The sequence below is a fragment of the Dipodomys spectabilis genome, unplaced genomic scaffold (assembly GCF_019054845.1).
Source record: "Dipodomys spectabilis isolate Male_0828 unplaced genomic scaffold, ASM1905484v1 ptg000034l, whole genome shotgun sequence".
Lineage (NCBI taxonomy): Eukaryota > Metazoa > Chordata > Mammalia > Rodentia > Heteromyidae > Dipodomys > Dipodomys spectabilis.
The window spans coordinates 4,110,338-4,129,672 of NW_024870711.1; the positions used below are offsets into that span (position 1 = coordinate 4,110,338).

A 19,335-nucleotide genomic window follows, 5' to 3' on the forward strand; every position below is an offset into this window, starting at 1 on the left:
ATATCATCTTGCAATCGAATAATATATTTTATTATATATAATAAGGATTATATGTATTATGTCTTCTCTACATTTTATAGGTAAATATATATGGGACATGTATTCATAATTCAAATAATTTCTATGAATCAGTTAGAGAAAAAGAAATGATTCAACCTAAAAACTAGCTAATTAGTTGTACAGGATCTTACAGAAGATACACAAGCAGGCAGCTTCCTCTTCATATGGCTGCTCCATTGGCTTCCACAGCCATGGAGAAGACTTCTTGACTGAGGGAATCCACAGTGCTTCCCTTCTGGGCATCAACATGGATTGAAGACATTGACAAGGTCCCAACACACTGAGGACACCTGGCAAATACGACTCTCGGGTTTCTCCATGCTTACCACACTATTTGAAAGGAAGAAGTATTTTTCTTCTCATTTTAAACAAGAAGGGCTGTTGCACACCTCCCTCACTTCCACAGGCAAGAGCTGAGACTGCAACAGGCAATAAAGGCCTCCAGGGCTGTCTGGGGGCTGGCAGACCCTGGGGCCAGCTCCTGGTTCAGGCAGTAGAGTGCCATTCCAGTAATGAGCAGAGCTGATCACCAGAGGGCAGTGTGGGCCCACTGAGCCAGCTGCTGCCTGACTGGGAGAGTGTGGGTTCAGCCTTGGCTTGTGGTCCCAGGCAGGGATGTGTTTAGATAAACAGAGGGAGTGCTGGCCCAGGAGGGGAGAATCCTGATGCTCACACATCTACTGGTGGGTATCACAGAGGCATCCACGAACCTAGTCTTCTGCCTCCATCTTACACATTTCATGGGGCTGAGATGGAGCTTGTGTGGAATGGCCCAATTACCAGGCCAGGTGGAGGGAAAGGAGCAACTTCCTCAGAGGACAGCTGCAGAAGCCCTGGGCCAGGACATTTGACCCTGTTTATGCCCTGATTTGTTCAGCACAGGTGGCTCCCCCTGTTGGTCAGAAGCTGAGCTGAATGAGCAAAGGTGTGCCCACTAAGCATGTCCAGGGGGGCGTGGGATCTGTTGGAACATCATCAAGGGAGGCCTCACACTGGGGACACGCCTGTCGTCACTTCCAAGTCCTCTGAACACACAGAAAGGAGGAGCAGGACAAACAGCCACTGTCTCTGTCTCTGTCTCGGTCTCGGTCTCAGTCTCCCTCTCTCTCTCTCTCTCTCTGTCTCTCTCTGTGTCTCTCTCTGTCTCTCTCTTTCTGTCTCTCTGTCTCCCCGCACCCCTCTCTCTCTTTCTCAGACCTGTGCCCTCAGTAGGGAGATGATGCCTGGGGCTGCTCCCCTGGACTCTGCCCCAGGCCCCAGGCTCCTCTGTGGTGTTGTCCTGTGTCTCCTGGGAGCAGGTGAGTCAGGGGCACTGTGGGGCAGAGCCTGGTTGCTGGAGCATCCTATGCCCTCCTGGGCTAGGGCTTCATTGCTGTCTCTTCCCGCCTAGGTGTGGTGCATGCTGGGGTCCTCCAGTCCCCCAGACACCTGATCAAAGCCAAGGGAGGAAAGGCCACTCTGCAGTGCTCTCCTGACTCTGGACATGATGCTGTGTACTGGTACCAGCAGGCCGAGGACCAGAGCCTCCAGTTCCTCATTTCCTATTATCGAGAGTCAGAGAGAGAGAAAGGAAGCATCCCTGGCCACTTCTCAGCTCGGCAGTTCAGTGACTATCACTCTGAGCTGAACATGAGCGCCTTGGAGCTGAGGGACTCCGCGCTGTATCTGTGTGCCAGCAGCTTGCACAGCCCTGCACAGGGACTGGCTTTCTCTACCCAAACCTTCCTGCCCCAGCTGAGGATGTCATTGGGGGGGTGGTGAGGGGCGGGGCTGAGGCCCAGCCTTAGCAAACCCCAAGAGCCTTCTCCAGCTGTGATAACCCTTCTCTGTCCTGCCCAGCTCAGACAGCTTCTGAGCATTTTATTTCCTAACTCACTGGACCCTCTCTGCTCTGTGCCCTAATGGACATTAGATATTGTAATGCAAACACAGACATTAGTGTGTCCATTTATATGTGGGAGATCTCAAAGTATAGTTCATAGACAGAAATCTGTAGCTCAGAGAATTTACTAATATTTAGTCTTCAAAATGATCAGAGACCTAGGATGGAATTATACTTTCTACCTCTTTCGCCTGAAGTGCTCCTGAGGTTCTATGGTATTTTCTGCTGTGTGTAATATCAGGTAGCACAGTACTGTCTCTCCACTGCAAGATCAGCTGAGCAGCAGTGGGTGGTCTCATTATGGTTTGGGGTTGCTATGACACAGTGCCTGTCCATCAGCTTCCAGTGCAGAAACCATTTAGCCAGAGAATATTGGCCCTGTGATTACTTGAAGATGAGATACATGTTTTCAACAAATGAAAAGTAGTGATTCAGTAATGAATTTAAAATTAAATAGAAAGTAGATATTTATAGGTGAGATTTAGCTACCCAAGGAAATTCTTTCAAAGGCTATCATGGAAGGTAGATAATACCTTAGTTTGAAAATGATCCTCAGAGCTTCGGTAGTTCATGTGTCTTTAACATGACCCCTCAAGAAAAATGCAAGTCTCAGCTAGATTCAAGTGTGTATCCTACAAAATTGAGAAGAGTAAGGGAAGGGTGTGGGGTAGGGGAAGGAGGGGTGAGAATGTTGCAAGGGGTGTCTTTGGTCACTGTAGATCATCCTCATCACTGCTCTGTTAAATGGAAACTTTCTCTTTACATGCCTTGGCCCAACTGTGCTCCACAGGCTCCTTTTGTTGGTGTCTCTTAGTGTCTGGGACCATCTGGGTCTTTCAAGACCTGAGCACCAGGCTCTCATTGGATTCTCTACACCTGCTGAGGTCTGTCTGATTCTGCATTCCTCTCACTAGACCAGGAACACAGCAATGTCCATCAAGATACAGAAGTTATGGTTGATTGGGAGGGGGGAGGGGGGATGCTGGGAAGGGATGTGAAGGGTAAACAAAGGAGGAGGCTGCAATGCTTGGTAAGAAGTGTACACATTATCCTGCCCATGTAATTGTAACCCCTCTGTACAGTATGTTCACAAATAAAATAAAATTAAATTAAAAAAAGGAAGTTATGGTTGAGTTGATGTTATGCTTTTGGTAACTAGAAACCTCTGAAGGAAGTCAGAGAATGTCTGTGTGATCCTGCAAATGGCAGTCCTCTATCTCTGCTAGTCAAAATCTTCTTCCTATTAGTAATCAGCCTTCTTAGCCTTTGACAGAAAGCACAGACAAGAGAACATCGGTGATCCCGGATACATGGCTGGGCTGAAAGCAGGGAGAATTCATCTCCATGAGGACAACTGTGTCCTGAGCCCAGAGGGTTCCTGTCACCTGAATCACTGTGCAATGATATTCTGGGTCCTTACTTTAACACTGTGAGGTAGATACCTAGTGTCTGGGGGCTTCTGAAGGCTGGGATATCTTCTCAGACTGACATTCAATTCTTTAGACATTGGGCACTAATAAAAGCTACTTATAGATACTTAAAGCCAAGATGCCAAAGAAAGCCACAGGGCAACCCTGAGGCATTTCTGAGGATGACTGAATATTAGGAAAAATTGGAACAGAGTAAAGACAGGGAATTGTATCATAATGGAAGTAAAATAAGACCAGAGGAACAGATGTCCTTCCTAAGATTATGAAAACACTAAAATAGATAGTTCTAGTTAATAAGAAATTAAAACTGGCACTCATTATGAACTGTTAAATCATGGATATGCACTACAATTACTCGTATAAATGCCATAACCCTGTGCATGCACATAACAGAAAGGAGTTGTTTCTGCAGGGAAGGGGCGTGGCAGGTTAGCAGCAGCCCAGGCATTGGTGGGGAGGTGATGCCACTGAGTCACTGAGAAGCAGCCTTCTTTTTCCTCCAAAGGAGGCTGGGAGACCTGGGACTCTGCCCTGCTCCTGAGATGGGCGCCCAGCTGCTGCACGTGGCCTTCTGTCTCCTGTGGGCAGGTGAGAGATGGCTATAGGTGGGCACCTCACTGCCTCCCACCCCAGGGCATCCCGGGGTTATCCCTGACAGGCCCCTTCAGGCTTGGGTCATTCTCTGTTACAGGACACATGGAGGCTGCCATCACCCAACGTCCAAGACACAAGCTCACAGAGACAGGAAGACAGGTGAATTTGAGCTGTCACCAGACTGACAACCATAACTCCATGAACTGGTATCGGCAAGACCCTGGGCATGGGCTGAGGCTGCTCCATTACTCGTATGGAGAGAGGAACACTGCAAAAGGAGACATCCCCGATGGGTACAGCGTGTCCAGACCACGCACGGAGGACTTCTCCCTCACTGTGGACTCAGCCACCCCCTCCCACACAGCTGTGTACTGGTGTGCCAGCAGTGTCTCCACAGTGCTGCGGGGCTGCCTCCTCTCTGCACAGAAAGTGTGAGGGGAGACGGAGGGCATCTGCTCGCCCCTTTGAAGTCTCCAATCTCAACAGCAGTGTGTGCCAACTCGTTCCTTCTCAGCCCCTGTCAGATCAGAGCTTGGGGGCTACAGGGTACAGATGTCCTTGCTTAAACACGCGTGCACCCTGGTGGTGCGATTACTTGTTCTGGATGACAGTGGCCATTGAATTAGTATTGAATCAAATTGATCTTCAACAGTGGCAGGAAGATGCTCCTGGCAGAGTGGGATTTTATAGATGGAAGATATACAACAGAGTTATCCGTGAACTTTAGGATCTGTTTTTTTTTTTGTATTAGTCAGTTTCCTATCCCTTGGACATAACGTCGGAGTAAACCTACGGAGAAAAGGGTTATTCATTTGAATCACAATCTTAGGCATTTTAGACAGTGTTCACTTGGCTGTGTTGTTTCCACTAGAGAAGTTAGGCGTCATGGTGGGGAGAACATAGCATAGCAGAGTTGATTGCTCCATAGCAGCCTGGCAGCAGAGAAGGAGGGAGCAAAGAGGAAGGAGACAGAAAGAACATAGGAAGGAAGGAAGGAAGGAAGGAAGGAAGGCAGGAAGGAAGGCAGGAAGGAAGGAAGGCAGGAAGGAAGGAAGGAAGGAAGGAAGGAAGAAAAGAAAGCAGAAAGAAGGATGCCAAGATGGAAGGAAGGATGCAAGGAAGGAAAAGAAGAGAAGAAATACTGCAAAAATACTTGTAGGTGGAAGTGGCTCTGTGGCTCAAGTGGTAGAGTGCTAGCCTTAAGCTGAAGAGCTGAGGGATAGCGCCGAGGCCCAGAGTTCAAGCCTCATGACCAATAAAAAAATACATGTAGAGAAGAGACAGAGAGAGGAAGAGAGAGACAGAGATAGAAAGGGAGAGAATAAACAAAAGGTATGCACATAATTCAGGACATGTCCAAGGGAGCAACTTCCTCCAACTAGGTTCTCAATTGTAATATTCTCAAGTTTCTCCATCACTTACTAGTTCATTCAGACCAGAAACCATCAGTCCAATGATCCATGAAGGAAACTGGAGCCCCAGTCAGAGGACTCCAAAGTCCTGTTCTGATCACTGCCTGCACACAGGACCAAATTCTTGAGTGCTGATGCAACACTGCACCTCTAAACTATAACAACATTACTGAGCTGTTTTCTTTCTGTAGCATTGCTCACCTCCTCTAATAAATTTGGCAGAGAATTCTTATCACTAGATAACTGAAAGACAGCCCATGAGAACCTGGAGAAAGAGAGAGGCTCAAAGGGATGGGTAGTTACATAGCAGAGGGAAGCTCACTAGCTCATAGCTTGAATTTCAGTTGCTTTGGTAGAGGCAAGAAGTAATATTCAGGAGATCTGGAAATGTGCAGGGAGCCTCAACTCCTAAAGTGTTGGAACAGTTCGTGCTTTTCCACAGGCCATGACTGTGCACAGCCTCAAGAGCTCTGTGGGCTTGCTGCTATTGGACAGGAAGACAGAAGCCTCCATGGAGATGTCACATACCATCACGATGGGGGCTGCTGGGTGGGGACACAGAAGCTCCTCCTCTGCTGCATCCCCCAAGACAGAGAGCTGGGAGCACCTCCTGCACTGCCTCACCATGGGCACCAGCCTGCCAGCCTGCGTGTCCCTGTGTCTCCTGGGGATGGGTGAGTCCTCACATCCCCACCATCTCCTTGTCACATCCCCCCAAGATCATCTCCACTGTTTCCACCCGGATTCTTTGTCTTTCATCCACAGCACTCACAGAAGCTGGGGTCACTCAGTCTCCCAGATACAAGGTCACAGAGAAAAGCCAAGCTGTGTCTCTTTGGTGTGATCCAGTTTCTGGTCACAATGTCCTCTTCTGGTACAGGCAGACCCCGGGACAGGGCCCAGAGAGGCTGCTTTATTTTCAGAACATGGATGTGAGTGAGGATGCCCAGTTGCCCAAAGATCGGTTTTCTGCACAGAGGCCTGAAGGTGCAGACTCCACCCTGAAGATTCAGCTGCACAGCTGGAGGACTCAGCGGTGTATCTCTGTGCCAGCAGCTTAGACACAGCCAGGCAGGGACCGTTTCCTGCCATGCACAAAGCTCTGTGCTTCTCTGCCTCTGTGCAGCTCAGAGCTGCCCTGCACAGGGCCTGCGCTTTCCTCACCATCTGAGGAAGGAGGAGGAGGCCCGTCTTCAGATGCAGGCTTCACTCATGTCAGGAGAGGGCAGGCATTGCTTCTTGAGACATGAGTGCTGCAAACGTGTGAAAAGGTTATCTGAGGGACTGGAAGCAATCAAGAACCCCAAAGTGACAGTCCCTCAGGAGAGACCTGGGCATCCCAGAGCCCAGATCTAACTGGTCCATAAACCATGCACTCTCAAAACACACAGCCAACTCAGGATCATAGACTTGGTTGATATGCTCAACTGTTTTGCTGTTTCTCTGTGGCTCCTGAGTGACTGAATGTAAGCCTTGGTGGCATCCTTAGCATTAGCTTTTTGGTCTAGCTTCCTGTCTTTCTTTCCATGTGGATTCTCCTGCGTTTTCTGCATTATGTTATAGATTTTTCACTTACTGTTCGCATGGAAATAACAATAATAATGATATTGTTTTGGTGATGATGATGATGATGATGGTCATTTATGTATTTTTGCCAGCAACTTCACAACTACAGAGAAATGCACACCCTAAATCGAAGTCTTGATTCAAACCAAATTCTGCTGTTTACTAGAGCACTCTTAAGTTTTTTATTGGGATCCTCCCAGCCCTGCACTCTTTTAGGCTTGGATCAGATGGTGGAGAGGGAACAGTGCATTATTGAAAAGTCTTTGACTAGGAATGTTCTGAAGGTGATCTCTCTCTCCCCAGCCCATCCTGGCATCTCTTCCCTCTTCATCTAGCCTACCTGCAGGCAAGATAGGTCTTGTCAATCACTGATCATTATCTAATAAACTTGTCTGACAAAAAACCAGTTATGGGATGGATCAACATGACCATTAACCATGTCTTTAGCACGATTGTTACTTGGTTCTTTTCCCAACCTCCTATGTCACTTCTCATAGTTACTAAGTCCCTCATGGTATAATTTCTAGATCATCTTTAGTGTCTTTGTACATAAAAACAAGATATTTAGGGAAGAGTTTGCCCTATTATTTTCACCTCTGAAGGCTGTGGACAATTGCCTTTTCTTCCTCCTTCACTTAGGGCCAGTTCACGAATGGGGGGAGAAGTCAGAGGTCTGTGAAGGTGGATGGCAGCCAGCCTTAGGGTTTCCAGTGCGAAACACTGGTGAAATATGCAGGTGTGGATGAGGAGTGAAGAGAGGGCCCAGAGACCCCGTGTGAGCTGTGGGCAGCAGCAGTGTGGGATGCGGAGGGGCTCCACCAGGCAGACCTCGCTCTGAATCAGCTGTGTTGAAATCAACTTCTGAGGAGCCATGATTTCTGCGTTCTAAGCCTCGCCATTTTCTCTCTTACTGATTCTGATCTTAACTCACAGTAATGTTTGTTCCTTCCTCCTGGCTCTTGATAGAAGGTGCATCTCAGGGCTGCTGGCATCTTTGGTCTCATTAATATCAAGTTACTCCAGGGCTCAGTGATGTCACTGTAGCACCTCCCAGTGGGGCAAGTGCTGCCCTCCTCTCCCATGGCTACTTACAAAAGACAGTGATAGGGTGACTTTCTCCTCCTCCTCCTCCTCCTCCTCCTCCTCCTCCTGCGATGAGCACCAGCCTCCTCTGCTGGGTGGTCCTCTGCCTCCTTGGCACTGGTAAGTCATCAAATACCACTAAGCAAGCATTCCTGTTGTGTGTATGTATTTGTGTGAGTGTGTGTGTGCCTGTGTTTGTGTGTAATGATTTGACAAAGAATGTCCTTCTGTGTTCCAAGGTCATACCGAATCTGGGGTCTCCCAGTCTCCCCGACACAGAGTCACAAAGAGGGGACACACTGTGCTACTCAGGTGCGACCCCATTTCTGGACATGTACGTCTTTATTGGTATAGACAGACCCCGGGTCAAGACCTAGAATACCTGACTCACTTCCAGTATGAAGTTGCTGCAGAAAAACCTGAGATGCCTGTTGAGCGGTTCTCTGCACAGAGGCCCAATGGCTCCTTCTCAACTTTGAAAATGCAGCCTGCTGAGCAGGGAGACTCGGCCCTGTACCTGTGTGCCAGCTGCCAGACACAGTGTGCCTCAGCCCCCTCCTTCCTGAGCACAAACCATAAGGGCTCAGCCTCCTCCCACTTCCCAGAGACCCAAACTCAGGAGTTGCCTGGCCTGCTCCTCATCAAAGGGAATCAAGGATTTGGAACCAGAATGGAGATCTGACAGCAGGAGGACAGGAAATATCCACTGAATTTCTACAACAAGGAATTCAGGATGGGAAAAAACTGGGGCTAAGCTTTCTGACATTACAATTATGGTCAAGATTCCACATCTGGGATTGGACTTGAAAGCTTAATCTCAAAGACAGTGAAAATATCCTCCTCCTATAAAATTATAAAATGTTACACAATTGGAGCAAACTCCTGAGATAAATGTCACTAATTCACACATATAAAAATTAAAGAGTGAGCCAGCCAGAACAAAGGAACACTAAAGCAGTTTGTAGCTATCAGCCCTTTAAAAAACTGTAGAATGGTAAGTAAGAATTACCATCAAAATCAATTATCCACAAGCAACTGTCACCAATAGTAATACACATTAACTATGTCCATACAATGTTTTTAAATTTCTTTTGACAATCTCAGTCATTATTTAAAACTCTTCTACTCATAGCAGGTTTTAAACTGAAAATCTAATTTTGCTTGATTTTATAAAATCAACTCACATGAGGTGCTCAAGATCCAGACAACATTTCCTCTACATTGTAGGTTTCTTTGAGGCTTCTAAAGTACATGTGCCAATTTATACTCACACCAGAAGCATGGAAAACTTTCAGTTTGTTTTCTCTGTTTTAGATTTTCAATTGTTTGTTACTTGCACATTATTTGTTGCTAAATGTTTGCATATATTTACATAATACAGTGTGGTAATTTAATATATGTCCATCATTTGAAGAGTTTTTAAATAATTTTTGATTAACCTATTGTAACTGCACAAATTGCTGCTTGTTGTAAATAACTATTTCCAGTTCAATAATTTGAAAAACAAAAGGTCTTAAGAACCAATCTCTCCATTTCACCCTTTTTTAGTTTGCAATTCATATTTGTTACTGTTTTAAGAAAGTGCTATTTCAAAATGACCATGCTTTCTTGTATTTCCTTGTAAAATTTTTGATTCACCCCTATCACCACAAAGTCTCAAGTTATACTTATTAAATCAACAAAAGACAATAGAATTAAGAAAGCCGTAACCTTACCCCACAAATTGGACTAACCAAACTAAGAAAGGCACTGGTGGTTCACACCTGTAATCTTAGGTACTCAGGAGGCTGAGATCTGAGGATGATGGTTCAAGGCCAGCCTGGGTAAGAAAGTCCAGGAGACTCTTATCCCCATTTAACCACCAGAAAACCAGAAGTGGCACCAAGGCTCAAGTGGTAGAGTGCTGGCCATGAGCTGAAGAACTCAGAGATATCACCCAAGCCCAGAGTTCAATTTGCACAACCACCACCACCACCACCAACACCACCACCACCAACAAAAGTAACAAAAAGAAATGGAAGGAAAAAGTCTACCAAAATGTAGACACCAGTACAACCAGATAAACATTCAAATCACATCTGAGTAGTGTCAATGTCCTTATTAAGAAGTATGGAGGTTGGACCTAAGTAGAAGACCACAAACACAACAAAACAAATTGCAACAAATCTAGATGTCTCCTACAAAAACTTCAGTCCTCAAGTATAAAATAACAGGATAGGAAAAGTAAAGAGACAGAAAAAAAAAACCATACTGATATTAGTAGAGAAGATCAAATCAGTACATTATTATCAAATTAAATATCAGAGTACAGCATATCATCTTGCAATCAAATAATATATTTTATTATATATAATAAGGATTATATGTATTGTGTCTACTCTACATTTTATATGTAAATATATATGGGACATGTATTCATAATTCAAATAATTTCTATGAATCAGTTAGAAAAAAAGAAATGATTCAACCTAAAAACTAGCTAATTAGTTGTACAGGATCTTACGGAAGATACACAAGCAGGCAGCTTCCTCTTCATATGGCTGCTCCATTGGCTTCCACAGTCATGGAGAAGACTTCTTGACTGAGGGAATCCACAGTGCTTGCCTTCTGGGCATCAACACGGGTTGAAGACATTGACAGGGTCCCAACACACAGAGGACACCTGGCAAATACGACTCTCGGGTTTCTCCATTCTTACCACACTATTTGAAAGGAGGAAGTATTTTTCTTCTCATTTTAAACAAGAAGGGCTGTTGCACACCTCCCTCACTTCCACAGGCAAGAGCTGAGACTGCAACAGGCAAAAGAGGCCTCCAGGGTTGTCTGGGGGTTGGCAGACCCTGGGGCCAGCTCCTGGTTAAGGCAGTAGAGTGCCATTCCAGTAATGAGCAGAGCTGATCACCAGAGGGCAGTGTGGGCCCATGGAGCCAGCTGCTGCCTGACTGGGAGAGTGTGGGTTCAGCCTTGGCTTGTGGTCCCAGGCAGGGATGTGTTTAGATAAACACAGGGAGTGCTGGCCCAGGAGCTGAGAATGCTCCTCACCCCATCTTTCTCTCTCTGTTTCTTTGTCTCTCTGTCTCCCCACACCCCTCTCTCTCTTTCTCAGACCTGTGCCCTCAGTAGGGAGATGATGCCTGGGGCTGCTCCCCTGGACTCTGCCCCAGGCCCCAGGCTCCTCTGTGGTGTTGTCCTGTGTCTCCTGGGAGCAGGTGAGTCAGGGGCTCTGGTGGGGCAGAGGCCTGGTTGCTGGAGCATCCTGTGCCCTCCAGGCCCGGGCTTCATTGCTGTCTCTTCCTGCCTAGGTGTGGTGCATGCTGGGGTCCTCCAGTCCCCCAGACACCTGATCAAAGCCAAGGGAGGAAAGGCCACTCTGCAGTGCTCTCCTGACTCTGGACATAATACTGTGTACTGGTACCAGCAGGCCGAGGACCAGAGCCTCCAGTTCCTGATTTCGTATTATCGAGAGTCAGAGAGAGAGAAAGGAAGCATCCCTGGCCGCTTCTCAGCTCGGCAGTTCAGTGACTATCACTCTGAGCTGAACATGAGTGCCTTGGAGCTGAGAGACTCCGCGCTGTATCTGTGTGCCAGCAGCTTGCACAGCCCTGCACAGGTACTGGCTTTCTCTACCCAAACCTTCCTGCCCCAGCTGAGGATGCCACTGAGGGGGGTGTGGGCTGAGGCCCAACCTTAGCAAACCCCAGGAGCCCTCTCCAGCTGTGGTAACCCTTCTCTGTCCTGCCCAGCTCAGACAGCTTCTGAGCCCTGTATTTCCTAACTCTCTGGACTGTCTCTATCTGTGCTGTAATGCACATTGGATATTATAATGGAAACACAGACATTAGTGTATCCTCTTTATGTGTGGGAGATGTTAAGGTATCAGTTCATAGATGGAAAGCTGTAGCTCATGGATCTCATAACATTTAATATTTAAAAGGATCAGTGTTGGGATCGAAGTGTACATTCACCACCCCTAACCTGAAGTGCTCCTGAGGCTCTAGAGTGTTTTCTGGTCTGTACAATAGCAGATAGCACTGCAAGATCAGCTGAGCAGCAATGGTAAGTCCCATTATGGATTGTGGTTGTTCTGAGATAGTGCCTGCCAGTCAACTTTCAGGACAGAGAGCATTTATCCAGAGAATGGGCCCTATGATAAGTTGAGGAAGAGATACATGTTTTCAGCAAACTAAAATTTTAATTCTGTAATGAATTCCAAAATAAATCAGTAGATATTTATAGCTAATATTTATACCCAAAGAAATTATTCTTTCAAAGCCTATCATAATAGATAGATTACACCTTATTTTAAAATTGATCCTGGGAACTTTGATAGTCCCTGTACCTTTAACCCAACCTCTCAAAAAAAACGCAAGTCTCAGCGAGAATCCAATATGTATCCTACAAAATTGAAAAGAGTAATGGAAGGATGTGGGTAGGGGCAGGACAGGTGAAAATGTTTCAAGGGTTGACCTTGATCACTATAGCGTTTCCCCATAGCTGTCTTGTTAAATGGAAAATCCTTTCTTTTATTTACATAAAGACAATAAATAAAACATATTTATATGTATATGTACATATGTTCAAAAAAGAAATATTTCTTTCCATGGCTTGGCCCAACCATGGTCCACAGGCTCCTTTTGTTGGTGTCTCTTGGGCTCTAGGACCAGCTGGGTCTTCCAAGGCCAGAGCACTAGCCTCTCATTGCAATCTGTCTACCTGCTGTGTCTAGTCCAGTTCTGTATTCCTCCTCACTAGACCAAGAGGGCAGCAATGTCATCAAGATTCAGTCCCCTTGTGTGGTCGCAGGATGGAGAGCTCACAGTGGGTCATGGCCTACCTGGAAAATGATAACAGGCAATGAATGCTACAGGGTAGCGATACATTTTCATGATACAGAAGTTTAGGCTCCATCCATATTATTCTTTTGGTGAATGGGAATCTGTGAATGAAGACAGAGAATGTCGGTGTGATTCTGGACACAGCAGTCATCTATCTTTGCTGGTCAAAATCTCCTTCCTATTAGTGATCAGCCTTCTTATCTTTGGGCAGAAAGCATGGCAGGGAGACATGAGTGATCCAGGGTCCATGGCTGGACTGAAACCAGGGAGAATTCATCTCATGAGGACACCTGGAGACCTGAGCCCAGAGGGCTGCTGTCACCCGAATCACTGTGAAACTAGATCCTGCACCCTGACCTTCACATGCTAATACCTGGATGTCTGATGACTTTTGAAGGCTGGGATATCTTCTCAGACTGACAGGTAATTATTTACCAATAGGGTAAATAGAAAATACTGAAAAAAGCTACTTACAGGTACTAAGAACTGAGATGCCTTAGAAAGTCACAGGGCAGCAGTGCGGCTCTGCTGAGTCTGCCAGAACCTTAGGAACCATTGGAACATTGGAATGAAAGGGACTTTTATCTTAAGGGAATTTAAAGATGACCAGAGGAACAGATGTCCTTCCTAAGATTATGAAAACACTAAAATAGATAATTCCAGTTAATAAGAAATTAAAACTGGCACTCTCTATGAACTGTGAAATCATGTATATGCACTACAATTACTCGTATAAATGCCATAACACTGTGCATGCACATAACAGAAAGTTGTTGTTTCTGGAGGGAAGGGGTGTGGCCGGTTAGCAGCAGCCCAGGCATTGGTGGGGAGGTGAGGCCACTGAGTCACTGAGAAGCAACCTTCTTTTTCCTCCAAAGGAGGCTGGGAGACATGGGACTCTGCCCCGCTCCTGAGATGGGCGCCCAGCTGCTGCACATGGCCTTCTGTCTCCTGTGGGCAGGTGAGGGATGGCTTCAGGTGGGCACCTCACTGCCTCCCACCCCAGGGCATCCCCGGCTTCTCCTTGACAGGCCCCTTCAGACTTGGGTCATTCTCTGTTACAGGACACATGGAGGCTGCCATCAGCCAACGTCCAAGACACAAGCTCACAGAGACAGGAAGACGGGTGAATTTGAGTTGTCGCCAGAATGACAACCATGACTACATGTACTGGTATCGACAAGACCCTGGGCATGGGCTGAGGCTGCTCCATTACTCAAATAGAGAGAGGAACACTGCAAAAGGAGACATCCCCGACGGGTACAGCGTGTCCAGACCACGCACGGAGAACTTCTCCCTCACTGTGGACTCAGCCACCCCCTCCCACGCAGCTGTGTACTGGTGTGCCAGCAGTTTCTCCACAGTGCTGCGGGCCTGCCTCCTCTCTTCACAAAAAGTGTGAGGGGAGACGGAGGGCATCTGCTCGCCCATTTGAAGTCTCCAGTCTCAACAGCAGTGCGTGCCAACTCGTTCCTTCTCAGCCCCTATCAGACCAGAGCTTGGAGGCTGGAGGATACAGATGTCCTTGCTTAAACATGTGTGCACCCTTGTGGTGAGATTACTGGTTCTAGATGACAGTGGCTATCGAATTAGCATTGAATCAAATTGGTCTTCAACAGTGGCAGGAAGATGCTGGTAGTACACTGGGATTTCTGGATGGAAGATATACAACAGAGTTATCACTAGCCTTTAGGATTTATGTTTTTGTATTATTGAGTTTCCCATCACTATGACAGTAATCCCAAGGGGAAAATATTTATTTATTTGAGTCACAATCTTAGGCATTTTAGTCAGTGTTCACTTGGCTGTGTTGTTTCTGCTAGACAAGTTGGGCATCATCGTGGGGAGAACATAGCATAGCAGAGTTGATTGCTCCATAGCAGCCTGGCAGCAGAGATGGAGGGAGCAAAAAGGAGGGAGAGAGAAAGAACATAGACAGCAAGCAAGCAAGCCAGAAAGAAAGAAATGAAGGAAAGAAAAGAGGAAAGAAAAATGCAAGGAAGGAACGAATGAAGGATGGAAACAAGGAAGGAAGAAAGGGCAGAAACAAGGAAGGAAATGGAAGGGAAGGAGTACTAGACAAATACATGTACAGAAGACAGAGAGAGGGAGAGAGAGAGACAGAGACAGAGAGAGACAGAGAGAGAATAAGCACAAGGCATGAACCTGACTTGGGACATGTCCCAGAGCAACTTCCTCCAACTAGTTTCCCAATAGTCATCTTCTTATTTTTCTCCATCCCTCACTAGTTCATTCAGATCAGACACCATTAGTACAATGATCCATGAAGGAAACTGGAGCCCCAGTGATGGGACTCCAAAGTCCTGCTTCTGATCACTGCCTGCACACAGGACCACATTCTTGAGTGCTGATGCAACACTGCACCTCTAAACTATGACAACATTTCTGAGCTGTTTTCTTTCTGTAGCATTGCTCGCCTCCTCTAATAAATTTGGCAGAGAATTCTTATCACTAGATAACTAAAAGACAGCCCATGAGAACCTGGAGAAAGAGAAAGGCTCAAAGGGATGGGTAGTTACATGGCAGAGGGAAGCTCACTAGCTCATAGCTTGAATTTCAGTTGCTTTGGTAGAGGCAAGAAGAAATATCCAGGAGACCTGGAAATGTGGAGGGAGCCTCAACTCCTAAAGTGTTGGAACAGTACGTGCCTTTCCACAGGCCATGACTGTGCACAGCCTCAAGAGCTCTCTGGGCTTGCAGCTATTGGACAGGAAGACAGAGGCCTCCATGGAGATGTCACATAGCATCACGGTGGGGGCTGCTGGGTGGGGACACAGAAGCTCCTCCTCTGCTGCATTCCCCAGGACAGAGAGCTGGGAGCACCTCCTGCACTGCCTCACCATGGGCACCAGCCTGCCAGCCTGCGTGTCCCTGTGTCTCCTGGGGATGGGTGAGTCCTCACATCCCCACCATCTCCTTGTTACATCCCCCCAAGATCATCTCCACTGTTTCCACCCGGATTCTTTGTCTTTCACTCCACAGCACTCACAGAAGCTGGGGTCACTCAGTCTCCCAGATACAAGGTCATCGAGAAAAGCTAAGCTGTGTCTCTTTGGTGTGATCTAGTTTCTGGTCACAATGCCCTCTTCTGGTACAGGCAGACCCCGGGACAGGGCCCAGAGAGGCTGCTTTATTTTCAGAACAAGGTTATGAGTGAGGAAGCCCAGTTGCCCAAAGATCGGTTTTCTGCACAGAGGCCTGAAGGTGCAGACTCCACCCTGAAGATTCAGCTGCACAGCTGGAGGACTCAGCGGTGTATCTCTGTGCCAGCAGCTTAGACACAGCCAGGCAGGGACCGTTTCCTGCCATGCACAAAGCTCTGTGCTTCTCTGCCTCTGTGCAGCTCACAGCTGCCCTGCACAGGGCCTGCGCTTTCCTCACCATCTGAGGATGGAAGTAGGAGGCCCGTCTTCAGATGCAGGCTTCACTCATGTCAGGAGAGGGCAGGCATTGCTTCTTGAGACATGAGGGCTGCATTGTGTGAAAAGAATATCTGAGGGACTGGAAGCAATCAAGAACCCCAAAGTGACAGTCCCTCAGGAGAGACCTGGGTATCCCAGAGCCCAGATGTACCTTGTCCATAAACCATGCACTCCCAAAACACACACAGCCAACTCAGTACTATAGAGTTGGTTGATATGCTCAACTGTTTTGCTGTTTCTCTGTGGCTCCTGAGTGACTGAATGTGAGCCTTGCTGGCATCCTTGGCATTAGCTTCTTGGTCTACCTTCCTGTCTTTCTTTCCATGTGGATTCTCCTGCATTTTCTGCATTATGTTATAGATTTTTCACCCTCTGTTCATATGGAAATAGCTTCACAATAATGATGTTGTGTTGGTGATGATGATGATGATGATGATGATGATGGTCATTTATATATTTTTGCCAGCAACTTCACAACTGCAGAGAAATGCACATCCTAAATCGAAGTCTTAATTCAAACCAAATTCTGCTTTTACTAGAGCACTCTTAAGTTTTTCAATGGGACCCTCCCAGCCCTGCACTGTTTTAGGCTTGGGTCAGATGGTAGAGAGGGAACAGTGCATTATTGAAAAGTCATTGACTGGGAATGTTCTGAAGGTGATCTCTCTTTCCCCAGCCCATCCTGGCATCTCTTCCCTCTTCATCTAGCCTACCTGCAGGCAAGATAACTCTTGTCAATCAATGATCCTTACCTAATAAACTTGTCTGACAAAACCAGTCATAGGTTAGATCAACATGACCATTAACCATGTCTTTAGCACGATTGTTACTTGATTCTTTTCCAAATCTTCTATGTGACTTCTCATAGTTACTAAGTCCCTCAGGGAGACTAGAGTCTCCCTGACAGAGTCACAAAGAGGGGAAACACTGTGCTACTTAGTTGCGACCCCATTTCTGGACATGAACGTCTTTATTGGTATAGACAGACACCGGGTCAAGACCTAGAATACCTGACTCACTTCCAGTATGAAGTTGCTGCAGAAAAACCTGAGATGCCTGTTGAGCGGTTCTCTGCACAGAGGCTCCTTCTTGACTGTGAAGATGCAGCCTGCTGAGCAGGGAGACTCGGCCCTGACCCTGTGTGCCAGCTGTCAGACACAGTGTGCCTCAGCCCCCTCCTTCCTGAGCACAAACCATAAGGGCTCAGCCTCCTCCCACTTCCCAGAGACCCAAACTCAGCAGTTGCCTGGCCTGCTCCTCATCAAAGGGAATGAAGGATTTGGAACCGGAATGGAGATCTGACAGCAGGAGGACAGGAAAGATCCACTGAATTACTACAACAAGGAATTCAGGATGGGAAAAATTTGGGGCTAAGCTTTCTGACATTACAATTATAGTCAAGATTCAACATTTGGGATTGGACTTGAAAGCTTAATCTCAAAGACCGTGAGAAGTAAGTGTTCTACTGGAAGTTTATATAATTTAACATATTGACAATAAACTTCTGGGCTGAGTGTCACTAACACTCATATACAAATCGAAGAGTTGGCCAGCCAGAACAAAGTAACACTAACACTATTTGTAGCTATCAGTCCTTTACAAAAATTTACGATTGTAGGCTGGGAGGGAGGCTCAGTGGTAGAGCGCTTGCCTTGCATGCATGAGGCCCTGGGTTCGATTCCTCAGCACCACGTAAGCAAAAAGAAAAAAGCCGGAAGTGGTGCTGGGGCTCAAGTGGTAGAGCGTTAGCCTTGAGCTGAAAGCTGAGGGACAGTGCCCAGGCCCAGAGTTCAGGCCCCACAACCGACCCCCCCAAAAAAAATATGTAGGATTTTAAGCAAGAATTACTATCAAAATCAATTATCCACAAGCAATTCTCACTATTTGTAATACACCTAAAACTATGTCCAAATGATACTTTATGAATTTTTTGAAAGTCATTGCTTAATGTCCTCTTTTTGCTCAATTTTATAAAATATATCTCACATGAAGTGTTAAAAGGAAGTTCAAAGATCCAAACAGCAGTATCATCTACACTGTAACTTCCTTTGAGGCTTCTAAACTATGTGTGTCAATTTACACTCACATCAGAGGAATAGCAGACTTTCAGTTTGTTCTCTGTTATATTTTCAGTTGTTTCAGTGTTACTTGTCTATTTTTACTGTTTGTTGATTAATTGCATATATGTACATGCTATGGTATGGTAATCTAATACATGTCCTCCCCTGAGTAATTTAAAATAATTTTTGATTAACCTGTTGTAGGTGCACAAATTTGTGGATGTTATTAATAACTATTTCCTGTTGAATATTTTGAAAAGCAAAAGTTCTTAAGAACAAATCTCTCCATTTTACCCTTTTTTAGGTGGTAATCCATATTTGATACTGGTTTAAGACAATACAACTTCCAAATGACCTTGCTTTCCTATATTTCCTTGTAAAAGTTTTGAATTACCACTCTCACTACAACATCCCAAGTTATAGTTGTTAAATCCACAAAAGACAATGGAATTATGAAAGTGATACCCCTACCCCACAGGGTAGATTGACCAAACTAAGAAAGGAACAAGAAAGACATGGAAGGAAAAAGCATACCAAAATGCAGACACCAGATAAACAGTCGAATCACATGTGAGCAGTGTTAATGTTCTTATTAAAAGGCATGGATGTTGCATCTAAGTAGAAGACCACTAGACCATTCATTTGTGTGAATATATGAGGTTTGGAGTTCAATCCCCAGCAGCCCAAAAAATAATCAAAACAAGCACAAATAACTGCAACAAATCAAGATGTCTCCTAGAAGAAATTCTATCTTGCAAGTATAAAGAAACAGGATAGAGGGGGCTGGGAAGGTGGCTCAGTGGTAGAGCGCTTGCCTTGCATGCCTGAGGCCCTGGGTTTGATTCCTCAGCACCACATAAGGTAAATGAAAAAAGCCAGAAGTAGCGCTGTGGCTCAAGTGGTAGAGCGGTAGCCTTGAGCTGAAGAACTGAGGGACAGCACCCAGGCCCAGAGTTCAGGTCCCACAACT

The 19,335-nt window shown here is 46.2% G+C and overlaps 1 protein-coding gene, 2 pseudogenes and 4 gene segments (V, D, J or C); 6 read left to right on the plus strand and 1 right to left on the minus strand.

The window, feature by feature from the left end:
• The window catches only part of LOC122105767 (cationic trypsin-3), a 229,544-nt gene that overhangs the window by 132,279 nt on the left and 77,930 nt on the right, over positions 1–19,335 (minus strand). The window lies entirely within an intron of this gene.
• Positions 1,209–1,821, plus strand: LOC122105819. The segment is given in 2 exon segments: positions 1,209–1,358; positions 1,451–1,821. Coding segments are annotated over 2 exon segments (453 nt in total).
• LOC122105820 lies at positions 3,857–4,401 on the plus strand. The segment is given in 2 exon segments: positions 3,857–3,960; positions 4,064–4,401. Coding segments are annotated over 2 exon segments (384 nt in total).
• LOC122105821 lies at positions 6,004–6,549 on the plus strand (annotated as a pseudogene).
• On the plus strand, positions 11,039–13,232 carry LOC122105822. The segment is given in 3 exon segments: positions 11,039–11,236; positions 11,330–11,637; positions 13,074–13,232. Coding segments are annotated over 3 exon segments (645 nt in total).
• LOC122105823 lies at positions 13,209–14,264 on the plus strand. The segment is given in 3 exon segments: positions 13,209–13,285; positions 13,741–13,823; positions 13,927–14,264. Coding segments are annotated over 2 exon segments (408 nt in total).
• Positions 15,556–17,420, plus strand: LOC122105824 (annotated as a pseudogene).